Below are 19,564 nucleotides of genomic sequence, written 5' to 3'. Positions count from 1 at the left end.
GTAGCGCTCGGGCAGCCCGGCTCTTAAACAGAGCCGAAGAGGAGCAGAGCCTCCAGCCGCGGCGGCTCTGCTCCTCTTCAGCTCTGTGTAACTTACACAGTGTAAGTTACGCAGAGCCGCCGCGGCTGGAGGCTCTGCTCCTCTTCGGCTCTGTTTAAGAGCCGGGCTGCCCGAGCGCTACCGGCTTATGGGCAGCCACCGTGCCTCCAGACCCTGCGCCGCCGGAGCCCGGGAGGGGAAGTGCCCGGCTGGGGGCACAGGGTCCGGAGGCATAGGAGCTGCCCAAAGCCCGAGCGCTACTGGCTTCACGGTTTGCTGGGCAGCCTCCAGACCCTGCGCCCCCGGCTCCAGCTGCGCTGCAAACCCTGAAGCGGGTAGCACTGGGGCAGCCCTTTCCCCCTGGCTGGGAGTGGGAGGGAGGAGGGGGCGGAGTTAGGGTGGGGAAGGGGCGGAGTTGGGGCAGGGCTAGGGGTGGGGAAATGGTCGGGGCCAGGGCCCATGGAGGGTCCTCTTTTTTTATTTATGAGATATGGTAACCCTACAAATGCAGTTATTTGGGACCCAACCGTGCCCCAGTGGTTCTGTCATATTATTGTTGTTCAAAGATCAAAAGATTCAACAGTGGAGGGGAGTAAGGAAAAAGGAGGAAAGAAAGGGAGCACGAAAGGCAGGGGGAGTGAGGCTGAAGTATAGACACTGTGAAGGAAGTGGTTTGGTTTGAACATCCAACCAGCACAGGGGAGAGAATGACCAGATTAAAAACTGGAATAAAATAAAGCAACCAGGCCCTGGCGACATCATCAGCTTCCAGAGGTCCCTCCTGCAACTGACTTTCTCTGCTCCTGCCAGCTGAGTGTCTGGGTGGCTTTTCCCAGCAATTTCTCACTTCCCCGAGCCCACATGGCTTGCTAAATCCTCTGTAGAATACCTTGTATGAAAGGTGCACTGGTATGATCAAAAACAATATCAAGGTTTACTATTTCATTTCTTAGAACACAGAGCTCCTTTTAGTCCTCTTACAAGAGAAGAATCAGTAAGACACTTGGAGACCGTAGGGAAAAAGATCTTGCCAATAATGGATTTTATCAGAGGCACCAAATTAACTGTGGGTATAGAATCTACTTTATAGAATGCAGTGAATTCAGTATTAGAGGTTTGTGTGTATGTGATTATTAAGATGTGTTTTGTTGATGTCTTTTATTCTGTTGTTTCAGACAGATATTTAAGTGAATCTGTAATTTGATAAACAAGAAAATATTTGTAGTTAGTGGTTCTTTGATGTGTGGCAAACTATGCCTGTATGTTTGCAAAGCACTCAGCTGACTTCAACAGGAGCCTGAGCCGGGACGTCTACACTGCAATTTTATAGCCCCGCAGCCCAAGTCCTGCAAGTCTGAGTCAGCTGATATGGGCCAGCCATGAGTGTTTTATTGTAGTGTAGACACACCCTTAGATTAAATTCCAGCCTAGCCTCTACATCGGGGTGGGCAAACTAAGGCCTGCGGGCCGGATCCGGTCCCTCAGGGCTTTGGATCCGGCCTGTGAGATTGCCTCCCGTGGCACCATGGGCCCCGTGGCGCTCTCAGAAGTGGCCAGCATCACTTCCCTGCGGCCCCCGGGTGGGGGGGGGGAGAGGGCTCCGTGCGTTGCCCTTGCCTCCAGGCACCGCCCCCCGCAGCTCCCATTGGCCGGGAATGGGGAACTGCGGCCAATGGGAGCTTCGGGGGAGGAACCTGGAGGCGCGGCAAGGGCAGCACATGCGGAGTCCTCCACCTCCCCTCCTCCCCAGGGGCCATAGCGCTTCCTTGAGCGGCGCAGGGCTGGGGACAGGGCAGGCAGGCGGGCAGGGAGTCTGCCCTGGCCCCAGTGCGTGCCGCTGCCACCCTGGAGCAACTTTAGGTAAGCGGCGCCAGGCTGGAGCCCGAACCCCTCCTGCACTCCTCCCCCCCACCCCCCTCCCCCAGGCCCCCCTCCTGCAGTCCGCACCCCTTCTGCACCCCAACCCCCTGCCCTGAGCCCCCTCATACAGCCCACACCCCTCCTCTGCCCCTATCCCTTGCCCTGAGCCCCTTCCTGCACACTGCACCCTCTCCCACACCCCGCACTTCCTCCCACACCTCAACCCCCTGCCCCGGCCCTGCATACAATTTCCCTACCCAGATGTGGCCCTTGGCCCAAAAAGTTTGCCCACCCTTGCTCTACATAGTGAAGTATGTGAAATTACTTTCAAATCTGATACAGACATATTGTAGATATATTAGCATATTCCACACCATACTTTTTACTATAATGTACACAGCTTTTTATCACTTTGGCTTTTGGTTAGCACAAAAGGTCAAAAATGAAATTTGCCTGTAGACTAGACTATTTTAAAGCAATTCTTAAATTGTTCTCCAGAATATAAGTGGAAGAAACCTCTCCTCAACAGACTGCAAATGCTAATGTTAACATTTTTTCCTTAGCAATAACAGTTTTCTAGTATCTGTGTCATGGAAAAATCAGAGGCATTTCCTCATCAGGTGTTTTAGCAAATGACAGAATTAATATTCTTACTCTCTGACAGTAGGTAGGAGGTTGACAAAAACTGCTACTTAGCAACCTCTATCAAGTGAAAAACATTAGCTAAAATCTTGGATAAACTATATCTTCTTCACTCTGATGGTAATAAGTAAACAGACAAGAATGGACTGATCTCACAAACTCAGTGGGAGGTGAAGTGCTCAGCACCTTGCAGAAATGGACCCTAATAAAACATTTGCTTATTAGTTCAGTATGAGGAAGGGGAAGGAGTCTCATGGCACAGATCCCAAAGGAAATGTATCTTTTTTTTTTCAGTGTTAGCATGCCTCTTCGAATTCATCTGTCCTTGACCATTCTCTGACTGACCCAAATCCTCTTCTAACTGGTGTGCAGGCTGATTTGAAATGGCACCACTTTGAGAAAGTACATTATGTGTTACTGATGTGCTTGTGCATCTTTAGCATAAAAAAATCCTGAAGTCTATTTAGACTCTCCAACTTTGATGTTTCCAAGGATGGAATCCTGGCCCCTTTGAAGTTAATGGCAAAATTCCTATTGACTTCAGTGGGAGCAGGATTTCACCCCAAGTTTTAGAACATAAAAATGGCCACACTGGGTCAGACCAATGGTCCATCTAGTCCAGTATCCTGTCTTCCAACAGTGGTCAATGCCAGATATTTCCAAGGGAACAGAACAGGGCAATCAAGTGATCCATCCTCTGTTGTAGAGTCCCAGTTTCTGGCAGTCAGAGGCTTAGGACACCCAAAGTATGGGGTTGCATCCCTGACCACCTTGGCTAATAGCTATTGATGGTCCTATCCTCCATTAATTTATCTAATTCTTTTTTCAGCCCAGTTATACTTTTGCCCTTCACAGCATTCCCTGGTAATGAGTTCCACAGGTTGACTGTACATCATGTGAAGTACTTCCTTATGTTTGTTTTAAATGTGCTGCCTATTAATTTCATTGGATAACCCCTGGTTCCAATTCTAATATATCTTTTTTGAGATGGGGTGACGAGAACTGCATGCAGTATTAAAGGTCTGGGTGTACCATGGATTTATGCAGTGGCGTTATATTTGCTGTTTTATTATCTAGCCCTTTTGTAATGGTTCCTAATATTCTGTTAGCTTTTTTGACTGCCGCTGCACATTGAGGGGATGTTTTCAGAGAACTTGCTCTGAAGTACGTAATGTGACCACCTTTTCTCTAAGACCTTCATATAAAACCTTAAGGAAATATACCTGCGTCCAAAACGAGCCATTCTTTTTAGGTAACAAATCTTAGGAACTGTCCCAGAATAAATTGTCAATAGAGGAGGTTTTGGAACAAATTGATAAATCAAATAATAATAAGGCCCTAGGACCAGATGGTATTCACCCAAGAGTTCTGGTGGAACTCAAATATGAAATTGCAGAACTACTAACTGTGGTATGTAACCTATTGCTTAAATCAGCCTCTGTACCAGATGATTGGAGGATAGCTAATGTGAAGCCAATTTTTAAAAAAGGCTCCAGATGTGATCCTGGCAATTACAGGCCAGTAATCCTAACTTCAGTATCAGGCAAATGTGTTTCTCCATTTCTAGTCTATCCCGGAAATTAATTTGCAGAAACAAGGCTAGATGGTCTAAATAGAAAAGTTTCACATTTGAGATCTTGGTATATGGGATGCAAGAGAAAAGATGCAATCAGCCAACATAAGAGACAAGATCAGTGGAATATGTGGTAGGGTTATTTGAGCTTATGAACCAGAAGCCCTACTGGTGTGAACTGGCAAAGCTCCGTAGACTTCAATAGAAGAATGCCAATTTACAATAGCTATGGATCTAGCCCTTGCTGAGATTATTGTTCTTGCTGAGATGGATACCTGCTGAGGAACCACAAAATAGATGTGGTGATCTCCTGCCCCTATTGAAATCTGGGGCAAAACTTCAATTCACTTCAACAAGACCAGGATTTCACCCATGAAGTTTTGATACGACCTCCCTGAATGCAACTTAACTTTACAAGAAGCAGAATTTTAAGTGGACTGAGTAAAATGTATTCATATAGATTCTAAACCAGCAGCCACTTTACCAGGAGGTCATAAGTAGGGGCTTTGCTAGAGGAGAGAAAAACCTGACACAAAACTAATTATCATTGATTTAGAACCAGCAGCTGTCAATCTTGCACAAAAGTATAAAGATTCAGGCATATGTTATTGGCAGAGGGGTGGAGAAACTGTTTTTCTTCCCTTCAGTCTTCTTAGTGCAGAATGATCCTGACAACATAGCATTCCTGACCAAAAAATCAGATTACAAAGCAAGCTAGACCTAATGTGCAGAGCAAGGTCTATTCTGCTAGCCCTGATTAAAGCTTCATTCAAGGCAATGCAAAAACTGGACACTTCAGTTTGCTTGAAATTATTCCAAGTTTTTCTTGAAGCCAGAATTTAATTTTCACCTGTTATTTATTTCTCAAAAGCTACATACAATGTAGTCCCAAGAAGAATATGCTTTGTAGACCACTCCACTTCAATTACTGATGTTAGTTGCAAAAGCTTCTTGTGCGTTAAAAGAAAACAAGGTCATTTATGGCGGGAAACAAAAACAAAAAAGCTATGCTTAAATTGAAAAGCCAGAGCTACCCAAAATGCAACCCAAAATTCTTCTGCAACCCAAAATTCTTCTCCTAGTCATTTTAATGATATTCCTTGGTGGAAACATCTTAGTGCTAAAGCAGAACTAATTAAACAATAGCAGCTGTCCTAAATATAAATCAATTCCACCACTTCAGACGTGCAGCACAGTAACCTGGAGTTAATTATACAATTAATTCAAGCTTTTGCTGTTCGTAAGTCCTGGAGTTAATGATAAATATTCGCCGAACATACATTGTGCTCTCAGCTGTGATACTCCTACTTTCATTGAACAGTAGTACCTTGCTACCCACAGAGCCCTACTAAAATCACTGGGACCGTTTGCATAGTCAAGTAAGACTGAGAATGAATAAGAGTACCACACCCTAGTAGCAACTTCATCTGATGGTAAAAATTCTTTAAATCTAATCTTCCAGACATTTAAACCAGGCTCATCTCTCTGGTATCTAAGTGTCTCCCACTTCCTGCTCCCATGGAAGTCTTTCTTGTTGAGCCAATGGGAGCAGAAGCAGATTTTTACTCTAGGGCCAGATTATGAACCCCTTGGTAAGCAGGTACTCAAACAAATAGTCCCATTGGGTCAGACTCTGCCATTCTTGTCTGTGTTGAATAGAACCTTGCTCCTGGAGTCATCCCATATGTATGGGACAGGGTGCTACATAACATGACCAAAGGGGGCCCTTAGGTATATACTCCCCTCAATGGGTTCCACAGCAAGACATACAGAAATAAAACACACTTAGGGAACAAATTGCTTTGCTGTCTGTTTTCAGTTCTGTAACAGTGTTTATTATAAGCAGATTCCAGGGTATGTTATCTGGAGAATCCTGAGGGCTTTGAAGAACTGTGATGACAGATTTCCAGATTGTTCCAATTCATTACTGGTCTTGTTCGCAAGGCACAGCATAATTCATATGCTAAGCTGATAAAATGGAGATACCATAAAAATGAAGGACAACAGCTGTGGGGGACTTGCAGAAGTTTGCAAAATTGTGTTCCTCAAGGCTGGATGGCTAGACATGCCACTTGCATTTGATGTCAGAGTGCCAGCTTTAAATCTAAGCTGATCAACCACTTTGTTTCTCTTATTCTCTAGGACTCAGCAAGCAAACTTTAATAATTACTTCTTAAATAGAATCTAGAAAAACAAGAGGGGGAATACCATCTTTCTGATATATCTCAATGTCATGTGGGACCAATAATATGCAACCTGAAGTTCTTAAGGACACTTAAGGTTGCCCTGTATTCAGGGCCGGCTCCAGGCACCAGCTTGCTCAGCTGGTGCTTGGGGCGGCAGATTGTTCGAGGTGGCATTCTGCCCAATCCTAGGGTGGCACGGCCACTTTTTTTTTTTTTGTTCCGCTCCGGCTGCCCTGCAGGGCAGTCCTCTTCCTTCCCTACCCACCGACCGGAGCGGAGCCCTCGTGGCAGGCGGCAGGAGGCGGCGCAGTGGGAGGGGCCGCATGGCAGCGCCCCTGCTGTAGCCCTGGCCGCCCCCTTCTCTCTCTCTCCCGCCCGCTCCCTTCCCCTCCCCTCCCCAGGCCGGTCCCCCTGCACCTGCGCTCTGGCCGCACCGCAGGTTTTTTGTTTTTGTTTTTGTTTTTTTTTTGCTTTGCCGTTCTGGCCACCCCGTTTTTTTTGTTTTGTTTTTGTTTTCGTTTTTGTTTTTTTGCTTGGGGCGGCCAAAAAGCCAGAGCTGGCCCTGCCTGTACGTTACAGGCTTTCCAGCTTCTTTTGCAATAAGACAACAGTCTTGCTTTGCTTTAGGTTTTGTGCTTCAGAGGCCCCTTTCACTGCCCAACTAATGGTGTCAAGCAAGCTCCACCTGGAGTAGGCTGGTTTTCTGTTGGATTGGTCCTCTCCATTGGTGATGACCTTTCAAGAACTTACAGAGGGATCCCAGAGCTGGGGTTTGGGAACCACATCTTTAGATGTTCCTGTCCTTCCAGCGGATCCCCCAAGATTCCACTACTTTTTCTGTGGACAGGCAAACCCCACCTGTCTAAATTCAGGGGGAACTCTTGTGAGATTTCTCTTTTAGCTGTGGGTTTTCTCTGGGGAGGGGCAATCTGGCCCAGAGTAACTTTGGCCCTTGACTTTAATGAGACGATACATGTGAGTGAGGGCTGCAGGACAAGGCCCAACAATTGTTAATTTTACTTTTCATTTATTCTGTGTGAGACCTGGATGAGATGTATGTCTGTGCGCATCTGGAAGGGAAAAGCCTTGTGATTTGTCTACCAATTAATGTTTTAGTCCCTTATGGCATTCCTATCGAAGATGCATTTTCAACCCTTCTGATGAATTTGTTGGTTACATCACAGTCCTATTTCTTAGACATTAAACTCTTCCCTCTATTAAATAGGCCAATTCTTTCCCCCTAAAGCCTCCATTTAAGATTGCTATTTACTTAACCTTCACTGTACCTGTAGAGGCAGTTTCAGCTTCATCCATGGCCACTTTATTATATTTTTACTGCAGCTTAGTAGCCTCTTGAACTCCACTGTAGTTCATGTAATTCTCATCATGTGGTTCATATCCCTGTGAACTCTTTTTCGTGCCAGAAGCGGTTATTTACACTCTCTTTCTTCATTTTTCATTGTCACTGAAACACAACCCCTGACAATGTTCAACCTGTTATAATTCCTTTAAAAATATCCTGCTGTCAGTTATTTATTTATTTACCTCTGGCCTACTGTAAACGTCAATAACATTGCTATGGCCATAAAGCACGAGCTGGCTCAGGCACCAAATCTGGGTTTTTAGCTCCATGATGTGTTCCCAAATCAAGATGACAAAGAGCGGTTTCCTTTCCCTTTTTTCCCCCTCTTTACTTTTATAAAAATTGGAGAAGCACGCTTCCCCCTTCCCCCGCCCCAAGACAGCATGATTCAGCCAGATGAAGAAGCATTTTTAACCTCTTCCTCAGTTGATGAGTCAATACACTCATTTCTTATCATTTATATGGGGGTGGGAGCTCAGGAGTCCAGGAAACAACGTTCTGCTGCAACTAAAAATGTGATTTGACTTGTTTTCAATTGTTACACGTTAATAAATTCCCTCTCAAGCTCTCATTAATTAATTGTTCTTCTTTATTTGAATGAATATATATCTCTATTGCTGCAATGATAAAAACCTTTTCCTTGACTTTTCATTCTAATTATTCTAATTCATATCTTGGAGACATAGAAAGCTTGTAGAATAGGGCTTTTCTCACTACAAAAATGATGACTGGGCTGAGGAATGGGATCTCCTCTACCCCCCATAAGAATCTAATCTAAAGTTCATTGAAGCCAATGGGCCTTAAGTACCTTCCTGAAGTTAAGCAGATGCTTAAGTGGTTTGCTGAATAGGGATGGACTTCAATACATGCTTAAATGTTTTGCTAAGCTGTATCCTAAATGACCATACTATCTGTGCATGGGGAGGAGTAACAAACATGGCTTGCTACACCACCTATACAGGGATTTGGTTCAGTGAGCCCACATAGTGGATGTACCCACTGGTGACTCTCTGTGGCAGTCCTCCTATCTACCAGGGGCTGTGTTGACCTGCTGGGGTTACCTTCTTTGTGATGCATAGAGGACAGCATTGTTTCTCTTGCATGGGATCTCCGGTGGTTTCTTCTGTAGCGCTGTAGTTTTATGAGTAGGAGTTAAGGAAATTACTTCCCTGGAGAGATGAAGGGATTATTTACTTGTACTTAGATAACTGCCCATCTTTCTTTTATGGTTAGGCTTGAAGACCCCGATTTCTAACTGGGACTCCAGTCCTTCCCCCATAGCAGAGGTCAAAAATTATGGGCAAAATTAATTACATTCACAGTTGCTCACTTTTAGGAGCCTAGTTATTAGAACTGGTCAAAAATGGGGGGGGGGAAAACATTAAAAATATCAAAGTGGTTTCCATTTCACAGATTTTGATAGGGACCTTTTTTTATTTTTTTCAAAAAAAAAAATTGTGAAATTTTGTAAGAACACCTTTATCAAAAACTGTATCGAAACCGTTAGCAGGATTCTTATCAAAATCTTCCATTTACTGAAAATCCAAGTTTTTGATAACAATTGCAATAACCATTTGATGACTTTTTTAATTAAAATGTCAATTAAAAATATCTCAAACTTTTGTGAAAAACCAAGAGTTAAAAGTCAACATTTTTGCCAAAAAAACCTAATTTCATTCAAAAAATTTCTACCAGCCCATTAACTGATTGGACCCATAAATCACATAGCTAGGTATCTAGCTGGATGCAACCACACCTGAAGTTTTGCAACTACAGTATCTGTGATTGTGGGGGAAACGATCTGCCAAAACTATTAGAAGCTGTCTTGAAAATCTAGTCCAACATTTTGAATTTCAGGCTCTTAAATAAGTGGGATGATTTTCAGAGATGCTGAGCGCACACAGCTCCCGCTGAACTTGTATATCCTTCTAATCACTGATAGTTTGCTTTAATATGCTCTACAGATCTGATTTTCAAACAAATATTAGGCACGTAGGGTGATTTTCAAAAGTACTGAAGTAGATTAGGTGCCATGGGAGTTAGGCACCAAGGCACTTTTGAAAATCCCACTAGGCATCTATGTAGATCGTTAGGCACTTTTTAAAATCTAATTTAGGCCCTAATCCTGCAACCACTTGGGCATGTGCTTAAATATAAGCACATGACTAGGCTACTCATGTGCTGAAAGTTAGCCCTTGCCTGAGTGCCTACAGGATCAGACTCCAACTCTGCAGCTCTCTGGTGCTTTAGATCAGGTTTGAAAGCTGTGGATTTTCTTTGCCTGCGTACAGGCGGTAGATTTATGCGTTACATGGTTTCCTCAACCTCGTCGCTGAAACATGAAAAGCACAAAAGCCAAACAATATTTTAACAAATAGGATTATGGAAAAGCCTTTTCTAAGTGATGACAATAAAAATTACATTAATATCGGATATCTGCAGTCTCCCCCTTCCTATCTGTTTTCAGCTATGTATTTATTTTTCTTGTACTACTAGAGAGATTGTGTAAAGGATGTCTTTTTTCTATATAAGATTTTAGAAAGCATTATCTTAAAGGTGCTGTATGCCTCTTTGGTTACAGTATTGCCAGCGTGAATATATATGATGATAAACCCTGACATAAGTCTCAAGAGAGAAGTAGATTTTCTGTGGCTCTCTTCTAACCCATTTGCTTTTGCTGAGAGGATAGGAGAGTTTCTCTGCATGTTCAGGTGTGATAGAGAAGTTGCAGTATGCCAGCCTCCTCAGTCGGTTGCAGCGAGTCAAGGAACAGTCTCAAGTGATTAATCAAGCGATGGCTGAGCTAGCAACCATTCCCTATCTACAGGACATCAGTCAGCAGGATGCTGAATTGGTAAGTATTTATTTTTAATCCTTGTTTTGGCTTTTGTAGGCAGTGCGCCAAGAGGGGAAAAAAACATTGCAATGCTATTTGTAGTGGAAGTCCGTTTTTAATGTGCAGAGAACTTGGAATAGTTTTGAAATCCTCACTGCAGCATTTTGTCAGAGGAGGGGCTAAGCACCTGGAAGAATCACTTTTATGCAACCCATCTGAATCATTTACACTTGCATTTTTAAAATGCGTTCCCTTCCTCTCACCCTCAGAAAATAATCCTAGAAAATGATTGCAGTTATTTTGATTGTGATGAATTTAAAACATCTAGCACTGTAGCTGGATGAAACAAAAGAGGCAGAATGGTCTAGTAGTTAGAGCACCAGGGTGGGACTCAGAAGTTTTCTATTCCCGGCTCTGTCACAGAATTGCTGTGTGACTTTGGGCAAATCACTTTGCCCTTCTGAGCTTCAGTTTCTTTGTGTGGAAAATGAGGATATTAACACTCACAGGGGTGTTGTGAAGCTGAATTCATTAATGTTTTTAACCGACTTCGATATCCACAAATGGAAAGTGTTATAGAAATGCAAGCATTGTCAATACTGTATAGGATAAAGGTTGTTTTATTAAACCACCTGCATGTTTTAAACATTTAATTCCTCTTATTCTGGCAAAACAAATCTCTCATGATTTGACTGAATGAGGATTACATGATCCTCACTCCCTCCATTTATTTTTTATCAGACTTTAATGATCCAAATCCTGGTTTACCGAAGCTCTTGGATTTCCTAAAGCCAATCCCCAAGGTTTGACTGCAGTCCTGCAAAGCTCCTAAGCTCTGCAGTATTGAAGCTTCTCAGAGTAGCTTGCCGTAGAGAAGCTGACCAAGTGCCTATGGCTGAGGGAAGTAGTCACCAGATTTTGAAGTCTGTGCTCAAGATAAGGGGAAACCACATTACAGAGCAAATGGTTTATTAAAAGTCACCATCCTTTTGGCAAAGGTTTTCTGGTATGAGAACCCTATGTCCCCATGTTTTAAGGCTGACTAGAGGAATATCTTGAGTTACTGATACATTTATCAGCACAGACTTTCTCCAGAGTACTATATTTTTATTATATCACAGCTAAGAAACATAGTATTAAAATGTTGCCTAAATCTACTTACAACAGCTTTTCTCCAGCTGTGAGCTTGACCTTCCTTGGGAACTTTTTTTGAAGCTAGGTTCCAGGAAACCTCAGGAAAACAAGGACAGGGAAAAACTATTATTTTCTTTTTTGCATAGGACTTTGCAGAACCAGAGCCCATTACTGAATATTCAATCATGAATATTAAACATTCAGTAGGAAATTCCTTGTTTGCCAAGCTCGAAGTACAGATGATTTAAAAGGAGAGAAAAATTAACAAGCTGTCCTGGCCATAGTATTAAAATGTATTTATGATTTTCTTCATTTCCCAGTGGTTCTTTGCCCTCTCATCTTCTCCAGGACTCTGTCTGACTGCATTTTTTAAACTGTTTACATTGAAGGACACTCAAATTGCTTAGGGCTTGAATGTTATAGCAAAGTTTGGGTATCTCTCAGTTAGGGCACAATTCTGCAGTTACTCCTGCCCAGTGTCCCAGTTATTTCAATGGGAAGCTACCTGGGAGATATACAGGAGTAACTGTTTGTAGGATTGGGCTCTCAGAGCCTGATACAGTATCCATTCAAGTTAATAGAAAAATTCCCACCGATTTCAATGGGCACTGGATGGCATCCTTAATGAGTGTGCACTCTGTGGTGGTTTTGGTTAGTCCTTAATTCCCTTTTATAGCTGTATGACTAGATTTTTGACATCTTTCCATCAAGAATATAATAGGCCAAATCCTGTCCTCATTTGCACCTATGTAAGTCAGTGGAGATACTCTAGATTTACACTGGTGCCATTGAAATTAGACTTTAGCCCATTTAAGGCTAGTTTCAGATTTACTGGTAGGAAAATGCTAAATCTGCCATAGGTTTGTTATTATGTACAGTATAAGCAGTATCAAGGGGAAAAAACAGCAGTGTGCCATTTCCACTGATACAGTGAAGGGCTCGGAGGCATTTCAGATATAAACTCCTTTCTGTAACTACTAAACCATATAAATTCACAGAGTCCTAAAATATGACAGAGAGAACCTCAGCTCGGGATTTTTTTAAATTATTGTTAATTCATAAAATCTGTGGGGGAAGGAGAGACTTCAGTTAATTTGAGCTGTCAATGCAAACAACAATCAATAAAGACCTTCCAGAGGTTTTGTGGTTTCACATTTGCATTCCTATCAGTCAAAGACCAAAGCTGTCTGAAAAATGGAACTCCATTCTCATGAAAATCTTTGCTTTTTTGAAAAACTGTCCATTTTAAATGGGATAAAATATCAAAAATATGAAATTTTTCATGAGAAGAAATTTCCAGAAAACTTTTGTTTCTGGAGAACCAAAACAGAATTTTTCAGCTTGCTGGCTGCCTTCCTGGCTAATGTGAGGTTTCTTGCACCTTCCTCTGAAGCATCTGGTGCTGGCTACTGCTGGAGACAGAAAACAGGACTAGATGAAGTATGGGTCTGATCCAGTCTGGCAATTCCTGTATTATAATCTTATTTAAATGCAGTTGAAAATGTATTTTTGAAAATGTTTGAGAGGCGGACCCCAAAAGAGGCAATGCCATAACCACACTGAATTTTGGGCCTAGCCTCTAGCACTGAATACTCGTTATCACGCATTTATCAATACATACTTTTTATGGTTTACAGTAGAAATAGTCTGCCTTGTTCTTTATGCTCTGTTATGCTGAATGATGGGAAGGCTCTGTCAAAGAAAAGGATAGTAAAAAAGGTAAATGAGCTACATGCTTTGAGATACAATAAAAACATCTCAGCTTTAGAATTGTCCTCTAGTGAGGTTTTATGTGCTGTCTTAAATTATGATACATTAGCCTTGGAAGAAAACACACACACAAATTCTTGTAATACATAGAATATCTTGGAGAATTAAATAATAAAATATGAAACCTTTGTTCTTTACAAAAGTGGCTTTAAAAATATAAACATTTACTACATTAAAACCAATAGGTGTAAGTACAAATTTTCCAGCGGAATTTTCCCCATTGTTAAGTATTTTATATCCACAATAATACAGAGTAATGGCTGAAGCAAAGATGAGGTGGTGATGCTCATTGTGTGAAAGATGAGTAATAAAATCATCAGTGTACAAATGAATTTTTAATTGGGTTTTAATCTGTGTATTTAGGGAAGTTATTTCTGTGTGAATTCCACACTGATAATTTTTATCTTGGTGCCACAGCTGCAGTCGCTAATGGCAGATGCCATGGACACCCTTGAAGGAAGAAGTGATAAAGAACGTGTGTGGAATAAAATTCAGAAGGTAAAACTTGCAGCTGAAGACAGCAGAGTGCTCTGCTTCTCAGGGAGTGAATGTCCATCTTGGGGCACATTTGTTCCAATGGTGAAAATGAAAGTTGGTGCTATTGTGGACCCAACCTTTTGTCTTGGCACTTGTTAGTGCACGGACAGTTCGCCCCAAATAAGTGTTTGTTTTTGCCTTAATACTCTCGTATGTTCAGCCTTTGACAGCGTTAACAGTTTCACGTGGTCATCATCTGGGGAAACAGTTTGAATTGCTTTGTTTTGATGATTATTATACTTACCTTCATTCTCCCCCTTTTTGGGATATTGTTTTAACTGTTTTTCATTTCAGGTAAAATTCAGCCCAGATCAGAGAACACACACAAGACTCTGTGCGCTATTTACAGCTCACTTAAACCCCACTGAAAAGCTTAAGTGAGGCTTAGGTGGTGTGAGGCTTACAGGGTGTGTAGTGCCTTTCTTGGGACTTCTGCATTTGGTCAATATCACCCTTACGGGACGTAAGAAGGGTTAAATGGTACCTAGGGTCTTGTGCTGACTGTCAGCACTGGGATGAACTTGACCCTATATAATAAATAATGGCCTGCCTGTGAAGAAATAAGGATATCTTATATTGACACAAAGCCTTTCACCCCAAAGCACTTTACAATTGTACACATACAGCACTGGTTAAATAAAGCCACCGCTGAGAAAGGGGATGACAGCACAGGCAAGGGGAAATTTTGCTCGAGGTTCAAAGCATTGCTCTGTTACAGATTGTCATGGGATCTTCAGTGTCCCAGCCGGACAGATGGGACTTCAGTTTTAAAGAGCCCATCTAAATACCCATGCATAGCAAATTGCATCTCTCTTGGAAAAATGAAGGGCAGATGACTTGAATTTGAATACTGCCAGGACCTGAATTTGTGGTTCCAGGGAGTTGAGAAACTAGATTCTGGTCTCAGTCACATCAGTGCAAACTCTAACCCTAAATTCATTGACTCAATGTAACTTAGTAGTGTGTACTCCAGAGTTACACAGGTGTAACTGAGACAAGAACATGTCCCTAGTTATTTCAGAATTCTAACATGCTTCTACATCTGTGCAAAGAATGCAGAGGAATTCGGGCATTGATAGTTCCATGCTCTCTCAACCCAGCAAAGCTATAGTGGTTTGATAGCCACCATTCCATGCCATTAAATACAGTTTGTTTATTTCCTTATATTCCAGTGATCTAAATGCTGCCAGAGCAATGTAGAGGGATTTAGTCACTTTCAGAATCAGTGATTACAACTGAAGCCAACTGGGTTAAAATTCCCAGACTATGTTGTGTCTAAATGCAGTTTTAACAAGAAATAATTCATTGTCTAGATGTCAGATCAGATGACTTTTTCAAAGTATAGAATTGTTTGCAAAAGGTGATCATTGAGGTTTTTTCAAATGTTTTTCAAAAATACCTAGAGTAATAAAGAGATGTCTTTTTGTCATATTTTATTAGAAACACGAAGAGATTAAATAAATGCTATAATATTCACAAACTTTCAGCTCTGCAATTGGTATATCTTAAGATTATCTCACATCTGCCCACAGATCCCTCCCATGAGATGATATTTTTAATGCTTATACTAATGTTTCCTTTCATAAATAATAACTAAACATTGATATAAAAATTTTTTAAAAATACAAACTGCTAGTTGAATGTCCACAAAGATCTGACTGCCTTATGCCTCATTTACAATTACCCCTTCCCCTTAGTTAAAAGGGCCAATATCTAGCCTCAGATACATCTTCCATGGATAGCAGTGGGAAAGGTGTGCTCATATCTGCTAGTAGAATTTAGTGCTTTGAGATTATCTCTTTGTATAATTCGGTGTCTCCAAAAGAGTTCCAATTTGAGCCACAGGATGTGGAATTGTTCTGACTTAGGTATACAGTACTCCAAATTTGTGTTAAACAAATATTACGTTTGTATCATCAAGCTCTCAAAGGTAGGAAATACCAAAATTAAGGTTGATTGGGCATCTTTATTATTGGTATTATGACACTGTCTTTAATTACATGATCACATAGACTGGCACCCAGTCCCAGTCTTTCCCCCAGGCTCTTCATCCCAATCGACTCCCTCTGACCCCTCTCCCTTCCACCCTCACTCCCTCCCTGCCCCATGGGTCCTGCTCTTCTCTGTGCAGTTACATGGCTTTCTCCTCTTCTTCCATGCTGCCAGCATGCCACCAGAGGGACCACTGAGAGCACAGGAGAAACAGTCTCCCCCCTGCTCTTGATTCTGGTGCCCAGTGTAACCATCTCAGTGATCTGTAGCAACCAGGAGCAGCAATTGCAAACAATTGCGTTATATGACCATCCAATCAACATTAAGCAGTATGTCTTTCATACAATATGCAAGTGCAAGCTTCAGTTTACATAATTTTTGCTGTCCATTCTATTTCCATGTTGTTATATCTCTCTTCTAACTGGTTTATTATCCCCGATCACACACTGATCATGCATGCTGACCAGGTCTTTCACCCCTGTTTTTTCACAATGTGGGAACTTTTTGGTAGTACATTTTGTGCGCTCATTGTGCTGATAACTTCCTCTTATCTATGTAATATCCTCCAAGTCAGTACATTCTGTGAACAAAACATCACCTTTGTCCTGTACAACACTATTAACTAAGTTCACATAAGGACATATTAGCAAGGCAAACACCCATGTCAAAGACTAGGCTCGGGGTGGACAACCTGAGTCTGAGAAGGAGCCAGAATTTACCAATGTACATTGCCAAAGAGCCACAGTAATACGTCAGCAGCCCCCCATGAGCTTCCCCTCTCCCCCGCTCCCAGCGTCTCCTGCCCACCGGCAGCCCCGCTGATCAGCGCCTCCTCCTCCCTCCCCACACCTCCCAATCAGCTGTTTTGTTGCATGCAGGAGGCTCTGAGGGGGAGTGGGAGGAGCAAGGGCATAGCAGGGTCAGGGGAAGAGGCGGAAAGGGGTGGAGTGGGGGCAGGGCCTGTGGTAGAGCCAGGGGTTGAGGAGTGAGCACCCCCCGGCACATTGGAAAGTTGACACCTGTAGCTCCAACCACGGAGTCGGTGCCTATACAAGGAGCCGCATATTAACTTCTGAAGAGCCACACGTGGCTCTGGAGCCACAGGCCATAGCCTGCAAGCTTAGTGTAAGTATTACCCTGGCCTGTTCAACCTCATGCACTATACGTATCCCATGCTTATGACATTTCCAACAAGCTATGAGGAGATGGCGCATGCTCAGTGCAGGTGAGCTCTTTGGAGAATTTAGCTGCCAAAGTCTTAACAAGTCTCTACTGAGCATGTTAGAACTGAGATTTTTCAAAGGCCTATAACAGCCAAATATTCATGAGGGTGGCAAAGGTATATCCCTGACCCAAAGGGCATCTCCTGACAAATTTCAAGTCCCTGCTCCAAAACATGGGCGCAGTAGAGCTTCTCAATGAAACAATTATATTAATTTTGTTAACATGGGCAAACCTACATATTTTTCCCTAATCTAATTCTTGGAAACAGCTAAATTATTTTCACTAAAACTTTCCAGATAAATTCAGTCAAGAGCAGCCACCCAGCATAGAAAACTTCTGCCTGAATGGTTAAAGTTTGGCTAAGTTATAAGCAACTGAAAAAAAGTCTTATAGTGAAGTGTTGGGCAAACACATATAGACAGCACTATTTGCTCTGCCTATAATACAGAGGCACTATATAAATGTATTCTAGAACTGTGAAATTTGAAAAAACTAAATGTAGGAGACAGGTTTTTTTAGAAATGGACACCTAAAGTAAGGAGTCTAATCTGTATTTGGGCACCTGGTTAAATAAATTGATTATCAGAAGTGTGGAGCAACCCCACATCTCACAATGACTTCAGTAGAAGCTGCTGGGTTCTCAGCATTGTTGAAAATCAGGCCACTTATCTAGGCACCTAAATATTGACTTAAGGCCTAATCGAATGCCCACTGAAATTAACTTCAACAAGTGCTGGATCATGCTTTATGTATCCTAACTTTAGACATTCATTTTTGAAAATTTTGGCCAGGGTATTTTTCTCCCTTGTATGAACCTTAACATGAACCGGTTCAACCGTAAAAACTGAACAGCATATTCTATGGTTGGGAATAGAGCCGTGCAAAATTCAGAATTTCCATTCTGTGGGAAATTCCAACATTTCAAAATTTGTTTTTGTTCTGAACTGTAACAAAAACAAACAAAATTAGAAATTTCCCATGAAACAGAATTTTTGAAAACACTTCTGTTCCAGTCAATCAAAATGTTTCATTTTTATATGATTGAAACATTTTGTTCTGATTTTGACTTGTATTTTATAGAAGATTATAATTTAATAGAAAAGTGAATACGTTTCTAAACAAAAGATCAAAATGTTCCATTCACATAAGGTTGAAATGTTCTGTTTTGACTTTATCAAAACACATTTTATTTGTGTTTTTTTTTCCCTAAATCAAATTTAATTAAAATCAACATGTTCATGTGGAAAGTTTCAATTTCAATGAAACAACATTTTCTGACAGAAAAATCATCCTATTGGGAACTTTTTGACCAGCTCTAGTTAGGAATGTTAAACAGCCCTAATACATAGCTGAGGAGAAGGATTACATCAGATGATGAAGGGCTGGTGGATGGAGGTTGTACATAGAATACAGTTTGTAATCCATATTAAAAGTGCTAAGACTTTTTGGAGAGGTTCAAATTTCTCAAAGGGCTATAAATTGCTCAGCTATCCCATGACTGATTATGTGGCTGTATGCATACAGCTGTATGTGGCTTTATGCAGTTACAAGTTATTTAGTTGCCTTTATTGCCATTGAATTAATGTACATGTTCTGAAATAAGCAGGAGACTATAGTGGAGCTTGTGTAATCAGTTATAAATGCAAAGCTCTTAAAAATCTGATATCCAGATTGCCACCACTTAAGTTTGGCTTTTCATAGAATCATAGAACTGGAAGGGACCTCAAAAGGTCATCTAGTCCAGTCCTCTGCACTCAAGGCAGGACTAAGTATTATGTAGGCCATCCCTGACAGGTGTTTGTCCAACCTGCTCTTAAAAATCCCCAATGATGGAGATTCCACCACCTCCCTAGGCAATTTATTCCAGTTCTTAACCATCCTGACAGTTAGGAAGTTTTTCCTAATGTCCTATCTAAACCTCCGTTGCTGCAATTTAAGCCCATTGCTTCTTGTCCTATCCTCAGAGGTTAAGAAGAACAATTTTTCTCCCTCCTCCTTGTAACAACCTTTTATGTACTTGAAAACTGTTATCATGTCCTCACTCAATCTTCTCTTCTCCAGACTAAACAAACCCATTTTTTTCAATCTTCCCTCATAGGTCATGTTTTCTAGACCTTTAATCATTTTTGTTGCTCTTCTCTGGACTTTCTCTAATTTGTCCACATCTTTCCTGAAATGCAATAGAAGCAGCAGTTGTAGCTACCCAAAACACTCAAAATTTTCCTCTGAAGCAGCAGAATTATAGCTGTGCTTATTTTCCAAATGGTTAAAGGGTCTGTCAGAATTCCCTTTGCAAACCGCTATTTTCAGGATATTATACTTTAAGTCAACCATAAAAATTCATTCAGGCTGAAACTTGATATACAAGGACCCTCTGAACACATTTCTTTTCTTCCTGCAATAGTAGA

At 41.7% G+C, this 19,564-nt stretch overlaps 1 protein-coding gene across 1 annotated transcript in view; it reads left to right on the top strand.

Moving 5' to 3' along the window:
* Window positions 1-19,564, top strand: part of SPATA16 (spermatogenesis associated 16) — a 120,472-nt gene that overhangs the window by 77,878 nt on the left and 23,030 nt on the right. The window contains exons 7-9 of the mRNA XM_034781902.1: window positions 993-1,105; window positions 10,353-10,517; window positions 13,821-13,901. Of these exons, the coding sequence (XP_034637793.1) occupies window positions 993-1,105; window positions 10,353-10,517; window positions 13,821-13,901 (359 nt within the window). The remainder of the gene's footprint in view (window positions 1-992; window positions 1,106-10,352; window positions 10,518-13,820; window positions 13,902-19,564) is intronic.

This window comes from Trachemys scripta, chromosome 9 (assembly GCF_013100865.1).
Source record: "Trachemys scripta elegans isolate TJP31775 chromosome 9, CAS_Tse_1.0, whole genome shotgun sequence".
Taxonomy (NCBI): domain Eukaryota; kingdom Metazoa; phylum Chordata; order Testudines; family Emydidae; genus Trachemys; species Trachemys scripta.
The sequence above is the reverse complement of the archived record's forward strand: the minus strand, read 5'-3'. Positions and strand labels throughout refer to the sequence as shown.